Raw genomic sequence first — 20960 nt, forward strand, 5'->3', positions numbered from 1 at the left:
CCTCTCGCTCTCTTTGGCAGCTGCTGTCAAGCTTGAGGCAAAGCAACCACCGAAATTGCGCTTACAGTTTTAGTGGCACTGTGCAGCCGCACGGTTTGACATGCAGTTGGCATCTTTGTTTTGTTTGCCATACGCACGCACGCGCGCGCGTTTCATTATGTTTTGGTCGCATTGCAAGCGTTTTGCAACACTGAGCAATGTGTGCCATGTGCGCCTTTGCGTATGCAACAAAAATCGAAAGGACTTTAAAGGCATTTTAAAGACTGCGCTCGCCGAGCCGCAAACAGGCCGCCCGCCCCGTAAGCAATCAAGCTGCCGCACTTCCTTCAGGCAAGGGACATGCACTTAATTGCCCAGCGTGGGGGCAAATTTAAGTGTGTTTATGTTTATGTTTTTACTTTTCAATGCATAATTTATGTGATTGTCATGAGACAAAGAGGTGGAAATGCAATTAGGAATGGAGCGAAGGGTGCACAGGTAACAGTTGGCTAAGTAAGATTTTAATACGCTCTGCTGGGCATATGGGTCTACGCAGAGAGAGAGAGAGAGAGAGAGAGAGAGAGAGAGAGAGAAAGGGCACGTTGTTCTATCATAGCATATATAAGACTAATGCCATTTTATGTAAGTAGCTAATGAATTGAACGACTTCTGATTATAATATATAATACTTTGAAAACATTAGCTGAACATTCAGCTTAAAGGAATATTATTTTTGCATCAAGGTACTTCTAAAGGGCAAGTCTGTTTCCAACATCTTCAAAGCTTAAATATTGGCTGTAGGCAATTTTTGTTTTCTTAAATTTAAGATAATTCAGAACTAAATATAATTTTTGTTAGCTTTGCTAGCTTGGAATTTAACTTGTTTCCAAGATATCTTGACATATCTTCTAACATATCTGCAAAATCGTATTCAATATCATAATCAGAAGAATCGTTCAAAGATCAATTGTATAAGACCATACATTTATGGTGTGTGTAGAGTCCTAATATCTGATAAAATTTCTTATCTTTATAATATCTGGAATCGTAGTCTCTTAAAGTAAGTTCTTCTTCTTAAAAGGCCTGCAAATCGTGCGTGTTGTACAAAAGTCTTTTTCAATTCTCGTACGATTTATCTAATTTATTTAGCTAATTTTCAGAAACACAAATGTATTCACTGCAAATCGCAAAATCCAGCAACACAAGCGGAAAATGGGTGGAAGTTACTCAGTCAGCCAAGACAAATGAAATATATAGATCAAATATTACTCAGCATTTAAATCGTACAACATAGGCATGTTATTTTCTTGTGCCCTTGCATCGTGCTCTGGTTTATTTGAAGACGTCCAAGTTAATTGTGAATTTGATTTCGAGCAGCGATTCGCTTCCACTCGTTAACAGCCAGTCGTGCCACAGTCGTGGGTCATGGCTAATAGTTTATAATGGGTGAACCAGCTTAAAGGACCGACACGGGGCTGTCTAATTGAAGCATAAGTAATGAGCCTGTTAGCGACTTGTGAACTGCTGTTTAAGACGAGTGCTAGCAGCTGCTGAGAGCCCAACAAAGGGTTGCAACCCCTGGGCTCGAGTCGTAGCTAGTTAACATCCACGTGTTTGTACATGAATTTAATCTCGGCGCAAACAAAGTAACAAGAATTCAATTTGTCACAGTGGTTGGCAGCGGTAACGGTGAAGCTAAAGCCAAAGGGGCCCGGTCGAGAGATAAAACTGCCTGGAACTTGGAAAATATTTGCATTTCGCCTGCTTTTTGGGCAACAGGCATGGGGATGGGCTGTTTTTGCGTAGGTAAAGCCAAAAGCCCCTCGGGACTTGTTAATGCAAACAATGCGCATTTGATATTGAAAACGCGTCGAGTCGAGTTGAGTCGAGTTGAGGGGTGGAGTGGGGGCTTGGGCGCTTTTTGCTTGCATTCGGGGTAGTTTTGTGTAGTCTGCTTTTGAGCAGGGGCTAGGTGAAAAGGGGTGTGGGGGGGTGGTGAAGGAGACCAAAGCCCAGCATCACATGCAACCACACGAACTTCAATAAACGTTGGGCCAATGAGGGGCAAGGAGGGGGGCGGCAGTTGCGGTTGGTTGTTGGCGAAGGGTAGGGGCTGGCTCGGGCTAGTGGACGGCGTACGCAGCATTGCATTAATGCGTATTTCCGGACTCTGGAACGGAAGTCGATTTATGTATTGTGCCGAGCCGCGTCTGAGGACAGTTGGCGACAACATTTTGTTGTCGCTTGGGTTTGTTGGTCGGTCGCTTGTTTGCCCGCATGTGCCAAAAGTTCGTGTCGCTGTCTGTCCCAGAGTCCAGCCGCAACCATGGAAAACAAGTAAAAAACAACGCTGCGCTTGAATGCGCCCGACTGTGCAATACCCTGTGCCCAGTCGCAAAGTAAGATTCAAATAGGTGGGTGGGGGCGTGGCAAAATATAGATCTGTTTACAACTGAACAAAATGCAATAGATATGCAACGAAAAGGAAGACAAATTAAAGCACTCATACCACTGTGACTCTAAAACTGTAACAACAAACAGTGGCCCCCAAAACTGTGACTAAAATGTGACACTTAAACTGTGGAATAACATGGTTTCGTTAACGCTAACTATCAGAGTCATTTCACAAAACTGTGCCTCCAAAACTGTACCTTTTCAACTGTGACTTTATATTGTATGTCATGTAGACTTTTGCGATTTGCGGCGCAGAAGTTCAGCTTCAGCTTTGATGAAGTTTGTTAAATGACTCACATAACGTAGATGCTAAAACTGTAACTCTTCAATGTGACTTTCAAACTGAAAACATTAAGGAGAAGCAGAGACTGTGTGCCACTTAAACTGTGCCCAAAAGTGTGAACTAAAATGTGACCACAACTGTGACCAAAGCTGTGACCAAAAATGTGAACAAAGCTATGAGCATAACAGTGACGACAAACTGTGACCAAAACCCAACAATGACTTAATTAATGATGTTTAAATAATAGTGCAATACGAATTGGACAAAGTCGAACCGTGTACCATACACCATACCAATATACCCCAGCTGGCTCTACTTTACAGAGTATAAAAACAGCTGTGATCCTGGCTGCGATGGCCGATGGTCGCATTGTCATGTAAATGGCGCACACGCTTAAATGCTTTAAACTGGCCTCTAATGAGGCCCAGACGCGGCATCTGATGTCTGCCGCCTGGATGCCTAGGATGCTACCCTTGTTTTAATATCCTTTGTGCCCAGTCGCAGGGTATAGGGTCGGTCGGCGGGTCGGTTGGGGTTGGCTGCCAGCTAACTGTCAGTCATTTAATGGCTTACCTTATCTTCAGCTTCCTCGGCGCGTTCTTCCGCTTCGATGACGCGTTGCTCGAGTTCCGTTAACTGCAAAATAAGAAAGTGAAAAGCGTATGAATATGTGAGTGCGAGAGAGAATTAGAGCGAGAGAGAGCGAGGAAATGTTCGTAAATGGTCTTCAAGTTACTTAATCGACGGAAATCATGTGCAAATAATCGAGTGGCTAAGTTTATCAGCACATGACACATGAGTTTTATTATTAAAGGTTTCTTATTCTTTTTTTACAATAAGAAAATTAAAGCACAATCAGTCTAGACAATTTCGCAGCTCATCTTAAGTGAAATATTCTGATTTAAGCAAGCTCGACTATAAAATTCTACTAAAAAGCGTCTTTATATTTAATTTCAACTGTTTAACAAGTAGCTAAACTTATTTATTTCATCTTCTTTAAATAAAGTGCAAAGGTGGCAACGCCATGCCAGGTGGCATCACCGTTCCTTGACAGCTGTCACAATTTTTAGCGAATATGAGATAGTTGGCTGTCAAATCAGCTTACAATATCAAGATGTTACAGTATTTGTTAACTTTGAACATAACTATAGGAAGCGCTTGCTCTTTCGCTTTACATCCGTCTGATTGTTCGTAAAATATATATAGGTATAGATATAAATATTGTAGACCGATTAAATCAAGATATTTTGCAAAACAAAGTTTCCCTTAAGAAAACTATTTTCTATCTAATTCTATGCTTAGAGGATTTTGTTTATACATAAGGATCGGGATAAACCTGTAATATCCTATAGACAAGTATATAAAAAGCTTTTTGAATCAATGTGTTCCTTTGCATAAGAAATAAAATAACATTTTCTAACTTAGATTGGAACTTTCAATTACTGAATATTTTTTATTTATTAATTTTTTTAAATTATACAAATATTTTTAAATTATTATTTTGCTATGTTATATTTTGGTTTGTTTTTTTCATATATTTTAAAAATAAATATGTTTGCTTTAAATAATCGTTGGAAAAAGCTTTGACAGGAGCTTTAGAAAGCTCAAGCGTCTAGCTTAGACAACCACCAGCTGCAGCTGAGCCACAAACCAGTGTACAGAATTTCCCAGTATTTGGTGTGGTAAAGTTGTAACAACTGTGTTGAGTTGCGCTTGTCGAGGCACAGATGGCGCCACGAGTGCTGCTGAACGCATTTCGGGCTGAGTCGAGTCGAGCGAAGCTGTCCCACGCCCACAACTGCCTGCTTGCGCCCAGCGCGGCATCCACATCAATCAATCAATCAGTCAGTCAGTCAATCAATCATAGCAAATGACAGACTATTTGCGGTTAGTAAGTATAATGCGCCAGCTAATACAATTCATGGCGAATGCTCGCAGCAGCAGGCGGCAGGCGGAACTGGGGGTTGGATTGAGTGGGGCGAGGGTCGTGTGCTCCATATTGAGTTGACGGCGCCAAAATGTCTGCGGAATAATATACACATAGCACCGGCCAGGCCCCCATTGTTCTTGGCGTGTGCCACACCTTGGCGAGCCGCCGCCCAAAGGCCACTTGAGGCAGCCACAAACAGGAGACGGACGAGGAGGCGGACGCGGAGGTGGTTGGGGTTTGTCAAAGCAGCCCACCAGTCTACGACTAGGCGAGGGAAATGCTAATCTCGCACTTTTAACTGCTCAATGGTTTGCCATTAACAGGGCCCATCACGGATATAAGGGAGCAAACAGACGACCCCCCGGGCCACCCCCCTCACGGAACAGCTTGTGGGTGTGTTCTATGCCGAGGCACTCGAGGAATTCCATCAATTAATCATCAGAGTGGCCCGCGAGCGCCATCAACGTTAAGGACTTGATTCCGCTATATAGAGCTGAGCTGAGCTAACCCTCCCTCCCTCCCCGCTCCTCCCCCATCCCCTCTTAACCGCCATCTATTTGAATGCTTTGGAGTGCATTAATTTCCGCATTTTATGGCATTTAAGTGGCCATTCAGAGCGTGAACTTCAAGCGGCTTCCATTGATTGATGGCTGCCAACCAAAAATATGAAGGAGCTGCCCGCTCCGCCCAAAATAAAAACATAAACAGCAGCAGCAGCAGCAGCAGCAGCAGCAGCAGCAGCAGCTGCGGAAGTGCCGGATGTGGAGCATATGGCGGGGCTGGCGGAGCTAGCGGGGCACCGGAACTCATCGAGTCAACCAGCTTGACTCGGGCGTTTAGCTAAAGGCTTCTCTCAGGTTTCACTTTAGCGACAAGGATAATGCTCACGAGCTGCCAGCAAAATTGGTGCCACAGAGCGAAATTTAATAGCTGATTAAGTCCATAAGTCGATAAATGCAAATTATATTCCTGTTGGGTTGGACTCAACTTTTTGGCAGCCCGGTTTTTGCCTGGCCTGAAAAATGGCATTCAATCCCAATTGGAAATAGCTCTTTTCTAAAGAAAGAAACGGGTTTGAGTTTTGACTAGCTTGGCGGGTTTTAGGTTAAGTTTGAGCAAGTGGATCGGAAAGGAATATTAAATATCAATACTAATAAAAGGCATATCAAGCGATCGGGAGTGCTCGACTAGAAGATACACTAAACACAGCGCCAAGTTACTTTTTTTAAGTTACACACAAATGACAAGTTTGAAGTGTCTAGCTCTTATAATTTGCGAGCTATGCATGTAAAACCATGTTTTAAAATCGATATTTATCGACATTTGAAGACGGGAGTTGCATGAAAGCATGCAGAGATTCATGTAAGGCTTACTTAGGTTAAGATTCGCCTGGACCAAGTCCCGCTTAGAACATTCCCCATTTTCTCCATTTCCTATGGTTTGTTAAACCAAGTCTCAAAATCGATACTTATCGATATTCTAGAAATAGCGCGATGAAATGAATAAAAGAAAGCTTAAGATACCATGTCTCTAAATCGATATTTATCGATATTTGGAAAATTTAACATTTAACCCATAAAAAGTACGGTTAAGAAAATTAAAATTAAGATTAAGTTCAAGATTATATAATAAACTATGTCTCAAAATCGTTAACTATCGATATTATGAAATTGGGAGCGTATTTAGACAAATGATATCATATTCTTGGGAACAGAATTTAAGCAGGCAGCGGAATATTTTATGTCTAATTAGGTTAAGATTCGCCTAGAACATGTTCCGTAAAGAACATTTCTCATTTTAATAATCTTCAATGCACGACATTTTTTTATAAATGATGTTAATTGCAAAGCATTTTGTTCAGTTATCAGAAATGATGGCCAATTTTATCGAAGATCTAGACTCCCAGAGTTGAGCTCTATCCAGAGGCAGCCGACGACGCATTCTATAAACATATTTGTTTTTATTAAGTATACGCAGTGGATTTCATGAAATCGAGCTAGAATTTAGAGAACCATTAAACTGGGCCAGGTGGCGACGCGATTCAGTTCCATGGCATTCACCATGGGATTGCCGAGCTCCTCATCGACGATGACAATTTCCAAGGTGAGCGTCGATACCGCATTCCTGGAGAGTTCCGCATCGGCTGTGTGCCCGATGCAGCAGCAGAAAATGCGGCTCAGAATGTGCCTCCACATGCCGTCGATGCCAAGAGCTGTCGTCCAACTGCTTAGCAGCTCCGGCAAAGCCATTAAATGGCCGCTCTGCGTCACCCAGCGAAGCCATCGGAGATCGTCTAATCGGATCAAAACAGCTGTCAGTCGACTGTCAGTCAACTGTGTTGCTATCAGCTGGAACACTTAATCACGGCCAGCCGATGGGGCCGATGCTATAAAGAAGGCGGCACGCCTGGACTTGGCAACCAGTTGCACTGCGAGATGTGCACCAGCCTGGGCAAGTTCTTCAGCTGCACCCAAGCGGCCGAGGAGGAGCGCGAGCACAGCAGACAGGATGAGCAGCAGGGCTACAATTTTGATGAGCGCCACAGGCAGCAGCTGATGGCGCTGAGCAATCTCAGCGCCGAGGCAATGGCCCAACGTCGACGCCCCATGCGGCCCAAGCAGCCGCCGCCGCCGCTGCCTCAGTCGCAGTCGCAGTCGCCAGCTAGAGTAACTGGACTGACAAGCTGGCAGCGGGAGCGGGAACGGGACAATTGCAATTCGTATACGGCCATGGAGCGGCATGATCAGATCCTCGAGGACAATGCGGAGCAGCTGTAGTCAGACGGCGGGCGGCGGGCAGCGGGCAGCAGACAGAGCCAGAGGCAAGGCGAACAGAGCGTAGTTATATAATACATATATATGAATATACACATTAAAGAGCAACATGGCAAAAAGTTAAACAAATGCCCCAATGGCTCATCAATATTGTGAACAGGGTGCGGGGCGGGCTGAGCTTCGGTTTGGCTTTTTGGGCCAAAAGTTGTGGCAGCCAAAAAGCTAATGGATTAGGCCAGAAAGTGCGAGTGTGCTCGAAAGTTATGCGAGGTTTGCGTGCGTGTAGGCAACCAGCCAGGCGGGGGAGGGGCAGCTGCCAAGGTGTGTCCCGGCCACACACACACACACACACACACACACACACACTAGGCAAGTGTTGCCTCTGGCTGTTTAATTATAGGCGCTGCTGCTGCCAATTGGCAACTTAATTGGACCTTTTGACCAGGCTTTAAGCAGCTACGTTTGTACCTAATTGCTGGGGCGTTTCACAGCCAGTTTTTGTTGTTGTTGTGGCTGTTGTTGCTGTTGGTGGTCATAACGCAGCTCATAGGGACGTGCTATTTGGGTGTCAACTTTAACTTTGTAGTTAACTGCCGAATGGCAAACACAAAACTCATTTGCCAGCCACGAATGCAATTTGCTACAAACAAATGGCCACAAGCCGAGACAGAGACCGAAATGGAGAGCGAGAGGGAGAGAGAGAGACAGAAAGACAGTCGGCCAGCCAGTCAGTCAGACAGGCGGCTGCTTGTTGCCGCAAACAGTTGGCACAGAAATGCAAGCATGTGGGCGTTTATTCGAATCATTAGTTGCCCAAAATCAACTGCCTTTTGTCAATGATAGGTGTCAAAAGACACAAATTCACTGCAAGTCTTTTGCCGGTTACATGCTAAGGCTGCAGTGTTGCAAAGTGCATTCAGCTGCTAATAGAGAAGAGTTTTCTAAATCATTATCATTATCATTATCATTATCATTATCATTATCATTATCATTATCATTATCATTATCATTATCATTATCATTATCATTATCATTATCATTATCATTATCATTATCATTATCATTATCATTATCATTGTCATTGTCATTGTCATTGTCATTGTCATTGTCATTGTCATTGTCATTGTCATTGTCATTGTCATTGTCATTGTCATTGTCATTGTCATTGTCATTGTCATTGTCATTGTCATTGTCATTGTCATTGTCATTGTCATTGTCATTGTCATTGTCATTGTCATTGTCATTGTCATTGTCATTGTCATTGTCATTGTCATTGTCATTGTCATTGTCATTGTCATTGTCATTGTCATTGTCATTGTCATTGTCATTGTCATTGTCATTGTCATTGTCATTGTCATTGTCATTGTCATTGTCATTGTCATTGTCATTGTCATTGTCATTGTCATTGTCATTGTCATTGTCATTGTCATTGTCATTGTCATTGTCATTGTCATTGTCATTGTCATTGTCATTGTCATTGTCATTGTCATTGTCATTGTCATTGTCATTGTCATTGTCATTGTCATTGTCATTGTCATTGTCATTGTCATTGTCATTGTCATTGTCATTGTCATTGTCATTGTCATTGTCATTGTCATTGTCATTGTCATTGTCATTGTCATTGTCATTGTCATTGTCATTGTCATTGTCATTGTCATTGTCATTGTCATTGTCATTGTCATTGTCATTGTCATTGTAGCGTGTTCGTTCAGTCTGTTACAAACACTTGCCCAGCTTTGTTTTAACCGCTTTACTCACTGTCAATGGATGCGGGGTATTCAGAATATACGAATCAAATGCAAATATCAATTACTTCTTAATTTAAACAACATTTGCAGATTTAATTATTCGTTAAAATACAACAATTTTTAAGGCTTGACAATTTATGGTATTTTTTGGTTTACAGTTTATTGTGATTAGTTTGTAGAATATGAATTTCGTGTTTGTTATTGATAATTCAGTTGGAATATTTTATGAGCAAGATATGTTTGTGGATGTCACAGAATTAAACAATTAGTGCCAGAGGCAATCGAATATGCGGTGAGAAGCCTTTGTTAGCATTTGACATGCGGATTAATATTTCGTGCTATTACATTTCTATCCATTTCATTTGTGTTTATTTATCTTTTGTGTGAGCTTTTTATTTATTTATTTATTATTTATTTATTTTCACTCTTATTTACTTTATATGCGTATTTTATCAGCTGTCTCCAGCCCATGTGTTATTATATTTGTTTTAATTGCAAAAAGTTAATTTAAAATTGTTGTAATTGAATTTGATTGTTGTTGTTGTCGTAGTCTGGCCATAATGACATTTGGGCTCTGATTAATATTTGGCCATTTGGTTATTGTCAATAAAACGCAATTGGATAATTGAGTGCTTTAATTGAAGTCCACAGCTAAATTGCTTAATAAATAAACAAATACATCTACATAATGAATAGCCTCTTAAACTAAATAATCAACTCGGGCAGGCGGGGATCATCGTAGCCCAGGTCATCGTCCAGCCCCAGCTCCAGCTCCAGCTGCAGCTCCAGATTCAGCACCGAGTCATAGTCGGCGCCCATCCCGACTGGCAGATCAGTTGACGTCTCATCCGTATTGCTGCCCGGCGTCTGGCACACAGCAGCCAATGGCGTGGGCGTGGCAGCTGCTGTGGGCGGCAGTGACAGTTGGGCTGCTGTTGCCGCTGGGCTGGGCGGATTGAGCGCCGGTTGGCCCAGTATCGATTTGCGGCACTTGAAGAAATCCAGAAGGAGGGAGAGCAACATTCTGGCCGCCATTGCTGATCGAGACGCACTGAGAAATAGAACCTGGTCTCAGCTGCATTTTAATGTAAGCCCCAAAGCACTTTGTTTATCTATATGTGGTTGTTGTTCCTGTTGTAGCTGTATATCGATTGATTTCAGCTCTAAGCGTCCCAACTGTATCGGCAGCTGCTTTTCACCCGATTGTTTGTAAACCACTAAACAAAAGTGTCGCACTGACACTAGGCGAAACTTTACTATTCTTAACGCTACGTTTCTTCGTATTGGAACACATAAAACTGTGTGTTTCAATGCACTTCAGCACGCTGACTGATATTTTAATCACACAAAACAGACACATTCTTATAGAGCACATAATTAAAAAAGCTTTTACAGCGCATTTAAGCTCTTAAGAGAATTAAAATAAAAGCTTTTTGAATGAAAGTTGTTACCATCAGCTTGTAAAGCACATGAAAATTGAGTGAAAGCTGCTGTTTAACGTTAGATTAAAGAAGTAACTATGAAAATGTTTTTTGTATTTATTAATGAAGTAAAGTGAAAGCTTTTACTGTAGACAAAATAAGAATAGCAAATTTTTAGTCATAAAAATTCGACACTTCACATAAATTTAAAGCCTAAAGCTTAATTGGCCATTTGCTAGCAAATATCACATTAAACCTTTCCGAAATTTAAACTCAACAAAAACGCTCGATGTCACATATAGTTAACTGTTAAAGCTCCGCTGAAAGCGTATTAAAGCTTAGCGAGCTAAAGCGCATTGAAGCTACCCTAAATGAAAGCTCAACTTAGAGCACATTGAAGCTATCCGAAGTGAAAGCTCAGCTGCAAGTAGTTTTTTTTTACCACTTTCAGCGAGTGTCATTTGCAATTGCGCTGAATTTGAAAATTAAATCAAAACCGAAGCGTATCAATTAGCGCAACAAATGTTGGCAACGGCCCATAGATAGAGCCAGGCTGGCGGCTGAAAGGCTGGGTCGTAGGGAGGGAGGGGGTGAGGGTGGGTGCGTCTCTTGTAATGAACAGTTAAGCATATGGCAAATTTAATTAAAATTAAATGCAGCCTGCACGAGTCGCTTGTTCTGGCATTATGAATAATAAATAAATACATAAATATTAATGCAATATACTTATGCATTTATTCAATATATTCAAATTTATGTACACACACAGACACACACATAGACATGCACATGCACAACAAATGCATTATATAATTACATTTATGCGCGCGCCCATCAAATTGAATGGCTAACACATTTGCATAATGCACTCCCCCTCCACTGCAGACCCCCCTCACCATCCACTCAGCTCCACCCATGCGCATTCACAACAGCTGCTTTTCGTTTTAAAATTGTATTAATGGACCGTCAGGAGGTGGGTCGGAGTGGGGAGGGGGAGGTGGAAAAGGGCTGTTGCAGCGGTAAATGGCGCGTAGCACGCTCATCGTTTTGCTCACTTTATTTGTTGGTTTTCTTCTGTTTTTTTACTGTCTTTCCCTCCTCTGCCTTTTTCCACTGTCCGTCCCGGCGGCGGCTATTTTAATTAAGGGACGGCGCGCAGGGATTGGGTCCACTTGGTGGACGCCAAGTGAAGGGCCACGCAGTGTAAAACAGCTGCAGCTTTATGACTGCAGCATAAATTAAAATTTACAAAAATTGCTTATTTTCAATTATGAATGAAATATATTACTTGCAATTATTTCGCTTAAGAAATCGCTGCATTATAAATCAATCAAGTAAATTCACCCACAAGCGTGGAAAGTGAGTGAGAATCGGAATTGCTTACCACATATTTTCGAAGTGAACCACATTTTCGTTTTCTTTCAAAAATAGTTTGTTTAAAAATATTAAAGTCATGAATGAAATAGTAAAAAATATATGAGAAGCCAAGGTGGAAGCATGCCAGGTGTTCTGGAAGTGGAAAGTGGATTCACGAACCGAGCCTGAAAGCAGGGAACTGGTTCAAATCGAAGGCTCAAACATTGCCAAATTTATTTTATACTTGCAGCTCCGATGTGAACAAACATTTTAAACTATTGAACAAGGCGTCTTTTTGGAATATTGACAATTCCACCCGCATGGTCGAAAAATAGGTGGAAAATTAAGCTGGCCAGGCAGAATCAGCCATTGCTCATAGCACATTTATAAATTGATATCAGTTGAGTTGGCTTTTCGACCGTCAAATGCACAACTGCAACAAATGCCATTAAAACTGCATTTTTTTTGTTTTGTTTCTATTTGTGGCAAAACTTTAAGCAGGCCAACAGCGTCGCGTAGGCAATTGGTGTCAATTGCATCAAGGCCAACAAACAAGCACACAACTAACACACACGCGCACACACGTACACGCACACACGAACATTCCTCTTAGCGACAAGCCGCATGTTTTTAGGCCATTAACCCATCGAAAAAGTGTGGAAGGGTATAATGTTCTTGTGCAAATGTATGTAACAGGCGGCAGGAGGCAGTTCAGACCCCAAATATGGTATATATGTTCCTATCCATCTGTATAAACGCGTCGATCGCGATAACTTCAAGAGCTTAAAACCTGGAGTTTGAAATATATATTTCTGTGTACGATACGTAGAAGGAGTTTATCATACTTTACGACATGTTCTCCCATTTTCGTAGCGATAAATATCGATTTGAAGACATGGTATTCTAAGACATGGTATCTTCAAGTCGGACGCACCCGACTAGCGCACTTTTGTTTGAATATGTACATTTACTTGAGCAAGTTATTAACAAAAGCCGTATGTTGTTGACTTTGGGTCAAGTACGTCACGCGGAATGGCAGCAAGTGTTTGCCCAAAAATGTAGGCTAACTGGGGTTAAGGTGCCTCATTAACCAAATCGTACAACTTTAAAGGCGACTGCAGGTGCAACTGGAATTGGCCAGCTGAGCTAATTAAGATGCGGCAGCCGAAAGAGTCTGGTTAAAGGCAGCGCAGGGCGTGGTCGCCTGACTTGTTAAGCAGCTCAGCTCAAATTGACACAAATTGGCGTGGGGCAAGTACATCATAGCAATCAGATTATCAGCAGCAGCAGCAGCAGCAGCAGCAGCAGCAGCTGTGGCAGCTGTGGCAGTGACAGCGACGGCAATTCCTCTTGTCCATGTTGTTCATCATGCGCGACGTTCTCTCCTATCGTTGCGACTATCAACTTACTTAAGGCGTCTTGCAACATGACCACCCCCCGCCCCGCCCCGCCTCCTCACCCTTTCCCTGTTATAGCCTGACAGGCAACGTGCTGCTGTCTGCAACGCAATTGAAGGCAAGACACGCAACGCTTTGCAGCTGCTTTCAATCATGACGCACGGATTAGGACTCAGGTTAAAGATTAACAAAGCCAGCAGCAGCAGCAACAGCAGCAGCAGTAGGAGGCGGGTCCGGGTGCGGGGGCGTGGCATGGCTACAACGGCTTCTTCTAGTTAGTCAGTTAGTCAGAAGCTGGCGTCACGCCCACCATTAGTTTGCTCTGCGGCATGACAAAAGCTAAGCCGATTGGCAGCACCAGCAGCAAAGCTTTTCCCAAAAAAAAAAAAAAAAAACAAACCGCTTGAAGCAATTAGGTAAAGCGTAAGACAACCCGAAGCAAAATTTAAGGAATACCAGCCATATCTCTGTGTTCAACTTGAAAAGCTAAGGTACAAAACACAAGGAATATATTAAAATCAAAAGAAATCTCTATTGTGTTCTACCTGGCCCAGAATAATCTATTTCAATTCAAGGGATTGCCCCTAATATGAAAGACTGAGCATAATAACTAATATGTTAGACTTAGATACTTGCTCGGCATGCAATTTGAATAAAGTACTTCGAAAAATGTAAATAATTTTAAAATGTTTGTTGCATTTCTTAAATTTATTCTACAGAATACCCCTGATGTTTTGGACCTGTGAGTACGTGAGTTAAATTGAATGTTTACTTAGGTAAAAGAATGTTAAGGAATATCATTAGTTTTTAGAGACTTTCAACTTTTTTTAAGACTTAAGGCATGCCCCTAATGTGGTACTTCAAGAGCAATGCTAAATATTAAGCTGAAAATTACAAGCAAAAGTTTTCTTTTACAAATAATATGAAATGGCATCGAGTAAAAGTTGTTTGAATGTCAAATGAAATGAATACTCTATATACTATCCCCATGCATTATTTGATTAAAAATTATTAAACATTTGACTGAATACATTTCTGTCATCTAACTTGAGCAATACACAGAATGTAATCCCTGGCAGATTTCCGAATTTTCTCGAACACAGCTGAACCAGAAAAGGAAATAAAACAAATCGAGTTTATGTCCAAAAAGTTTCAAGTGCTGTTCGAAGCAATTTAAAAGTTCAGAACCTGAGCCACAATTTGTGCCGTCTATTATATACATATTCATATATATATATATATATATATATATATATATATATATATCTCATATTGAGCAAGATATTTGTGCTTATATTTTGTGAATATTGCGATTTTTAAGAAAAATGCTAACGAATTTCAAACGAGAGAAAAAAACAGATGAGGAGCAGTTGGAGCACTTGGAACTGAAACAATGCAAAAATGAGTGCATGAATAAATGAATGAGTGACTGGCAGAGGATAAAGAAGTGGAAGAAGTAGAAGAAGCAGACGCTGCAGTCTATTAGCAGTTGATAGCCGTAGTCCCAAGCACTTGCGGCCAAGAGTGTTAAAGATAAAGGCCCCAAAAAAAGAGAGAGAGACAATGCAAAACAAAACAAAATAAAAAGCCCAAACAATTTACAGGCGTGCGCGCAATCAGATGGCAAGAATAGCAATTAGTGCATACTTTTAGGCTTTGGAGCGTCAAGCAAAACATGGAGAGCGCCTCAGAGAGAGAGAGAGAGAGAGAGAGAGAGCGGGAGACAGCCCAAAGCGCAAATGAAAAGACGCGCGTGCAATAATCACTGCCAAGTGCTGCATATTTATAGGCGCAATCAAGTTAATTGCGCAGAGAAAACCAGAAATGCTGCAAAAGAGAAACAGAAATAGACGCAGATAACAGACACAACAGCAAACAGCAGCAGCAGCAACAACAACAACAACAACAACAATAACAGCGAGAGTGCCATTGGAATGCTTAAACAAAAGCAAGACAGCAACTGTTAATGGACTGCGACTTGAATGGCAGCGTGCAAGAGGAAGGTGGAGGAGGAGGGGGGGGGGGGCAGTCGCTTTTAGGTAGCAGCAGAATAACTGCTTCTTAGGTAAATAATGTGTTCGTTTTACATCTCCCTTTTTTTTTTTGCATTTTATTTGTTTTTATTCTACACCCTGCAGCTATCAAATGTACAAAACAGCGACAAGGTGGCAACGCCGCAGCCATAAGTCATTTATAACAGCGTGTGTCCATATGTTTATCAAATGAGTCTATAGATAAATACGACAGGTTGCCATTTAGGATAATGGTAATGGTATTTGGTTAATCTTAAACAACTTCACAATCAACACAGAAGATACTTTAAAAATTATAAAAAAAAATTGAGCGCAGAGATTTCAAATAGAGAAACTGAAAGATTATGTTAGAATAATCCAGCACAAGACTATTCAAAATGGAGATTAAAAAGAGTATAGCAAATATAGATTCTAGGCGATACGAGCTATTCGCCAGAACTATTTTAGATACTGCACATGTAAGATTGGCCGGATAAGTAGCTTTGGATGCATATAGTTTACACTGAAGGTATATAGCATAGTCGACAGATTTGATGCGATTTTGTCGGTACATAAGGGAAAGCTCGTCAAGATATTGTGAAAAAAAAACAAAAAGTTGTTCATGCAAGAATTGAATCTCTGACCCATTCTTCATATGGCAGCTATATATTAGACTGAACCGATCCAACCAAATCTTATTTCGCTGCCCTACACACTAGAACATAAAACAAGCATTGATAGAATGCATCTAGATGATGGCAATTTCCTTTCTTTTTTTTCTATGCTAATTAGCTTAATTGTGGTCATTTAGTAGGTCCTTTTTTTCTTGTATGCCTTGTCAAGTGGCAGCCACTCGTAATTGCCACTCAAAGTTCAATGCAATATGCAAGCTGCGACACGGCGCCGTTAAGTATGCAATAATATTTTTCTACTTTTGCCAAGCGGCAAGTGGCACTTGAACTTGTCCACTTCAGCTGGCCGTGCGGCCAAGAATTATGCAACAAGACGCTGCCAAAGTCGAGTCGTGGCAAAAAGCCAAAAGCGAAGCAGAGAAAAAAAATAAAACACAAACTTTTGACTCAATTTACGATTGGTTCAGGGTGGAACGTTGTGTGTGTGTGTGTGTGCGTGTGTGTGTGTGTGGGTGGCGGGTTGTATTTTAAGCTTAACGCGACGCATTAGAAAATTAGCCAGCGAATTAATGAGCAAGAGAGAAGCTTAAGAAGCAATCCTCCCCTCTGCCCTGGCAAGCAAGAAATCTTTTAATAACAAAATTCGCGGCGCTTTAGTTGTCCGGCAACGCTGTCGCAAACGCACGACCAGTCAAATTGCATAACAACTTTTGTTGTAATGCTCTATGCCCCATGCCCCATGCCCCATGCCCCCAATGACTCATTCTGGGGATCCGCTTGCGGTGAATTTCAATTATCCCAGATGCTTCAGTCCGGATGCCTCTGCACATTTTCATTTTCATTTTCATTTTTGGTTTTCATTTTGTTGTTTTCATTTTTTTCTTTCGCCTTTTAAGCCTGCGCCTTGTATTTCATTTTCAGTTTTATGCATGAGACGCCGCCTAGTTTTTCATGCTCATTCCGCAAAACGCAATCTCATTTTTTTTTTTTTGGTGTTTGTGCTTTTGGCCCGCCTTCACTTTGTCTACATGTTTTCTTCTTCTCTTTTTTTCCGTTATTTTTGCCGTCCATTTGCGCTGTAAATTGTTTGCATACAATAGAGCAACGCCCAGTGCCCCCGAACTAGTCCTAGTCCCAGTTCCAGTTTCATTTCCGGCTTCAGCTCCCCACTCTCCCTCTCCCACCCCCTCTACCGCTTCCCTTCACACACGTCCCAGCCATTTGTTGGCCTGGGCAGGGTCTTAACTTTTGGCGCGGCTTATTTGTGCGGCTAGATTAAGTTTCAAATTGATGGGCATTTCAAAATCCCTCTGTGAGAGAGTGGACCGAGGCGGGCACAGGGACCCCCCCACCCCTCCCCCTTGATGAACAAGCTTCAATTTGATCAGCTCTGGCTCTCACCTCGCGCAGTCTCTGGCCACACCTCAAACATATAGAAATGGCCAAAATCAAGGCAACAATTTTCGAAATATACAACTATCCGAAAATGAGAAAGTTTAAAAAAAATGTGGAAATGTTCTTCAATCATCTTTAAGGAGAATAACTCTGAAAAACTTTGACATTATGCCGTTAGACTATCGATAACCTTGCCGATAGTATCGTTAGTTTAAAATTACAATGATCATACGCATTTCTAGCGATACAACTAAAGCTGTCAACTCTAATATAATAATTAGAGAATAAAAGATGTATATTTTATTCCCATGCTTTGAAGCAGGATGATAGCGACAAAATAGAGGAGCTACACCTGCTATCGATAACTAATTGTTAAGTATTGCGCGATATCTAAGGGAAAGGGAGAATCGGAGAAGGTCTTTGAGTCAGTGTGTAACGGTCACACGAATAAAGCAAAAGTTATTGCAATTTACGGACCCGAATAACATTTAAATTGCAACGGCTCTACAGTTTTTATGCTAATAATAATTAATCGATAGCTATTGAAAAACAAAGCTCTCGTTGAATATAAATTTATAAAGTTGTTCAGCAATAGCTTTAATATATTTTGACACTTTTCAAGCAATCCTTCAAATAAGTGCAAAGACACTATTATTATTTTTGCAATCACTCTATGGATATGGATTTATGATTTAATTGAGATAATCTCATGAAATTGTCAATTCTATTCAATTAGAAAATTATTATGCTGCTTTTATATCTACCAAGATCGGAGTACTGGGAAGTACTATAGGAAGAATAGGACGAAAAATGAGTTTTGGCCAGTCAAATTATTGATTTGCAGGATATTTTCATTAAAGCATTTCTGAGCTTCTGTCTACAAGGGTATTAAAACTTCGGTATACTTATACATATATACTAACTCTAGTTTTTATGTACAATAAAGAGATATTCAAGCATATTGTTCTGGTTATATTGGGTATATTTTCTGGCGTCTGTGCAAAGCTTGTCTTACATTAAAATAAACATTAGAATATATAGATGCTTGTCTAGATAATTTTCCAGATATCTCTTTACCAGCTGACATATTGCTTAGATCTTGGTGACCTTTCGTAATGGAGCCAGTAAATTTGGTATTTAGCTGACATTTGGCCAGAATCTTTGGGATGAAGCGACAATGAAACACGGCACTATTAAATGTCGTGGATACAAACGGAACGACACGAAAATTTGCAGCTGATGGCATTGAAATGCCACGCCCACGTGTCTGGCGAGAGGCATGGGGGGCGGGTGCGATGCACGATGCAGCCGCTGCTGTTGCTGTTGCTGCCACTTTTGCCAGCGACTTCCGGCAAGCATATCCGGCCTCTTGGGCTGCCAGCGAAGGCAATTTATGCGTCGCTTGTGCTGTCTCGGACAACTCCGACTATCCAACTAACACTTAAATGCCACGCAGTTGCCACTTGGCTGGTCGTGTTAAATAGCAAGGACATTGTTGCCACAAAATGTCGCACAGACGACGAGCCTCACCTTGGCTGCAAAGCACAACATATTTGTCTCTATCTGTGTGTGTGTGTGTGTGTGTGCGGCGTGAAAAACTTGCGCATAAAATTTCCATATCAGCAATTTTATTTGCAACAATTTGGCAACACTTTTGTGCGGGGTAAACGCCAAACGCCCCCCGCCCCTGACACTACACGCCCCCTTGGCGGTGACGTATCAATTTCCGCTTGATTGCATTTAAAAAGAAGAAATAAGTGCAGAGCGCCGAGGTAAAAGCAGAGAGCGCGGCAAAAGTTTTTGGCGCAAATTAAGTTTTGGTGGCCCCTGCCCCTCTGCGCCCCGCCCTGCTCCGCTCGGTTCTAGACTGCCATTCATCGCCGCAACAAATACAATTTTTGCGGCAAACGAAAATCGAAAATAAAGTTAAAAATTTTACGTTTTGCCAGGCGCGCGTGTATATGCTGAGTGCGACACTGACTGCAAAAAGTTTGCGCCCCAACAAACTTTGCCGAGTGCAAAAGTTTACAATTTTCTGTGTATTCTGTTTTTTTTTTTTTTGTGCTGCGAGTTTCTGTTCTCGTTTTTTCTTGTGGCCTGCTCGCTTGCGTCCAAGTTTAAAGGTTAATGATACCGCAAAGTAACACCAAATAAGTTAAGGACCACCGCAACTGGCAAAGAAAGGAGAAGGAAAAACGCTTCTGATTGGATTTGCTACGTGCAGCGGCCGAGACAGACAGAACCAAACTTTTCTACATATGAGAGTCGAGCCGGAGTTGTGTGCGGGTGCGTGTATATGTCATGGCAGTGTGACCATACGACCATTGGTCGAGGAGTATTGCATTCATTAAATGCAACAATTGGAATCGAAACATGAGCCATGATTAATTGTTCTCCACAAACGAGAATAAACCTGCATATGAGAGTCGACCTAGAGCAATACGAGTGCTAGTGTGTGTAAATGCCGGGGCAGTGTGACCAAACGGCCATTATGAGATTCAAGTAAGGGAAGTGTGACCATACTGTCACTATTCGAGGAGTAGACGAATGCAACAAACGGAATCGGAACATGAGCCATGGTGACATTGCCATACAACAATATAGGAAATAATTGGTATACAAAAAAAAGTAACTGAATGTTTATCATTTTGCAACACTGTTCATTTTGTTATTCATTTCTATGTTTAACTTTGATATTTTTTAGTTTCGAATTTTAGAATTTAAATCCATATATTCACAAAGTTCACTGAGTAAAAAATTGGCGCGTTTTGGTTCTTTTAAATGTTTTTAAAAGAAGAAAAACGTTTGAATTCATTCTACAATACTTATTACAAAAATATGCATACTTAAAATAAGCGTAAAACGTTCCAAAAAGTTTCTAAATAAAGAATTCGGTTAAAAATTTTAGGCTTTAGTACAAAATTGTGGATTTTTGACTCTGAGTGTTGGAATAGTATTTTTCTCTATTACAAATTTACACATTTTGCAACACTAGTTTAAATAATTGTTATTTCAATCAAATTTACGCTTATAAATTAGATAGCTTTTTGTAGATAGATAGATTGTCTGGGGAAGGGTGGGGCAGACCTGTCGATATCAATTGCATAATTGGACATTAAATCGCGAATCATAGGGATTAAAATCTATATTCATATCGGATGCAAATTTCAGCTCCTCCATGGAACCAATATTCTCCAAATGTGTCGCCGTCGGCTGCCTGGTCAGCGGTGCAGTAGATGTGCTTCTTATTGTGACACTGCCTGCAACTGCCCCTGCCCCTCCCGCTGCTGCAGCTGCTGCTGCGGCTGCTGCGGCTGCTGCTGATGACTTCGCTGCTTCCAGGTTAAGCTGCGTGATCGGCCGCGGTCTACCGGATATGCACGCGCCGTTCCAGATGCAGCAAAATTGTAAGACTGTCAGCATTGCTGTAAACGGCTTTCAACTAACGAGAGCAACCGACTAACTGATGGATTGAATTGGGCCTGGCCAAGCCCGGAGCCATAACCGAAAGCTGTTGATAACGAAACAAAAAACAGCAGCAACAAAAAATTGGTACAAACATTCGTTTGGACAGTTGAC

The 20960-nt window shown here is 41.5% G+C and overlaps 1 protein-coding gene and 1 long non-coding RNA gene across 11 annotated transcripts in view; one reads left to right on the plus strand and one right to left on the minus strand.

The window, feature by feature from the left end:
* Positions 1-20960, minus strand: part of LOC135428355 (uncharacterized protein CG43867) — a 148561-nt gene that overhangs the window by 31947 nt on the left and 95654 nt on the right. For all 10 annotated transcript variants that reach the window (XM_064682299.1, XM_064682300.1, XM_064682297.1 and 7 more), the window contains one exon: positions 3290-3352. In XM_064682299.1, coding sequence (XP_064538369.1) covers positions 3290-3352 — 63 coding nt within the window. The remainder of the gene's footprint in view (positions 1-3289; positions 3353-20960) is intronic.
* On the plus strand, positions 12020-12399 carry LOC135428488 (uncharacterized). The gene is made up of 2 exons (XR_010436260.1): positions 12020-12136; positions 12196-12399. It is a non-coding gene; the product is annotated as an uncharacterized LOC135428488 (long non-coding RNA).

Source organism: Drosophila montana, unplaced genomic scaffold, assembly GCF_035044405.1.
Source record: "Drosophila montana isolate Dmon_TW-CO22-7 unplaced genomic scaffold, ASM3504440v1 contig_2481_1, whole genome shotgun sequence".
Classification (NCBI taxonomy): Eukaryota; Metazoa; Arthropoda; class Insecta; order Diptera; family Drosophilidae; genus Drosophila; species Drosophila montana.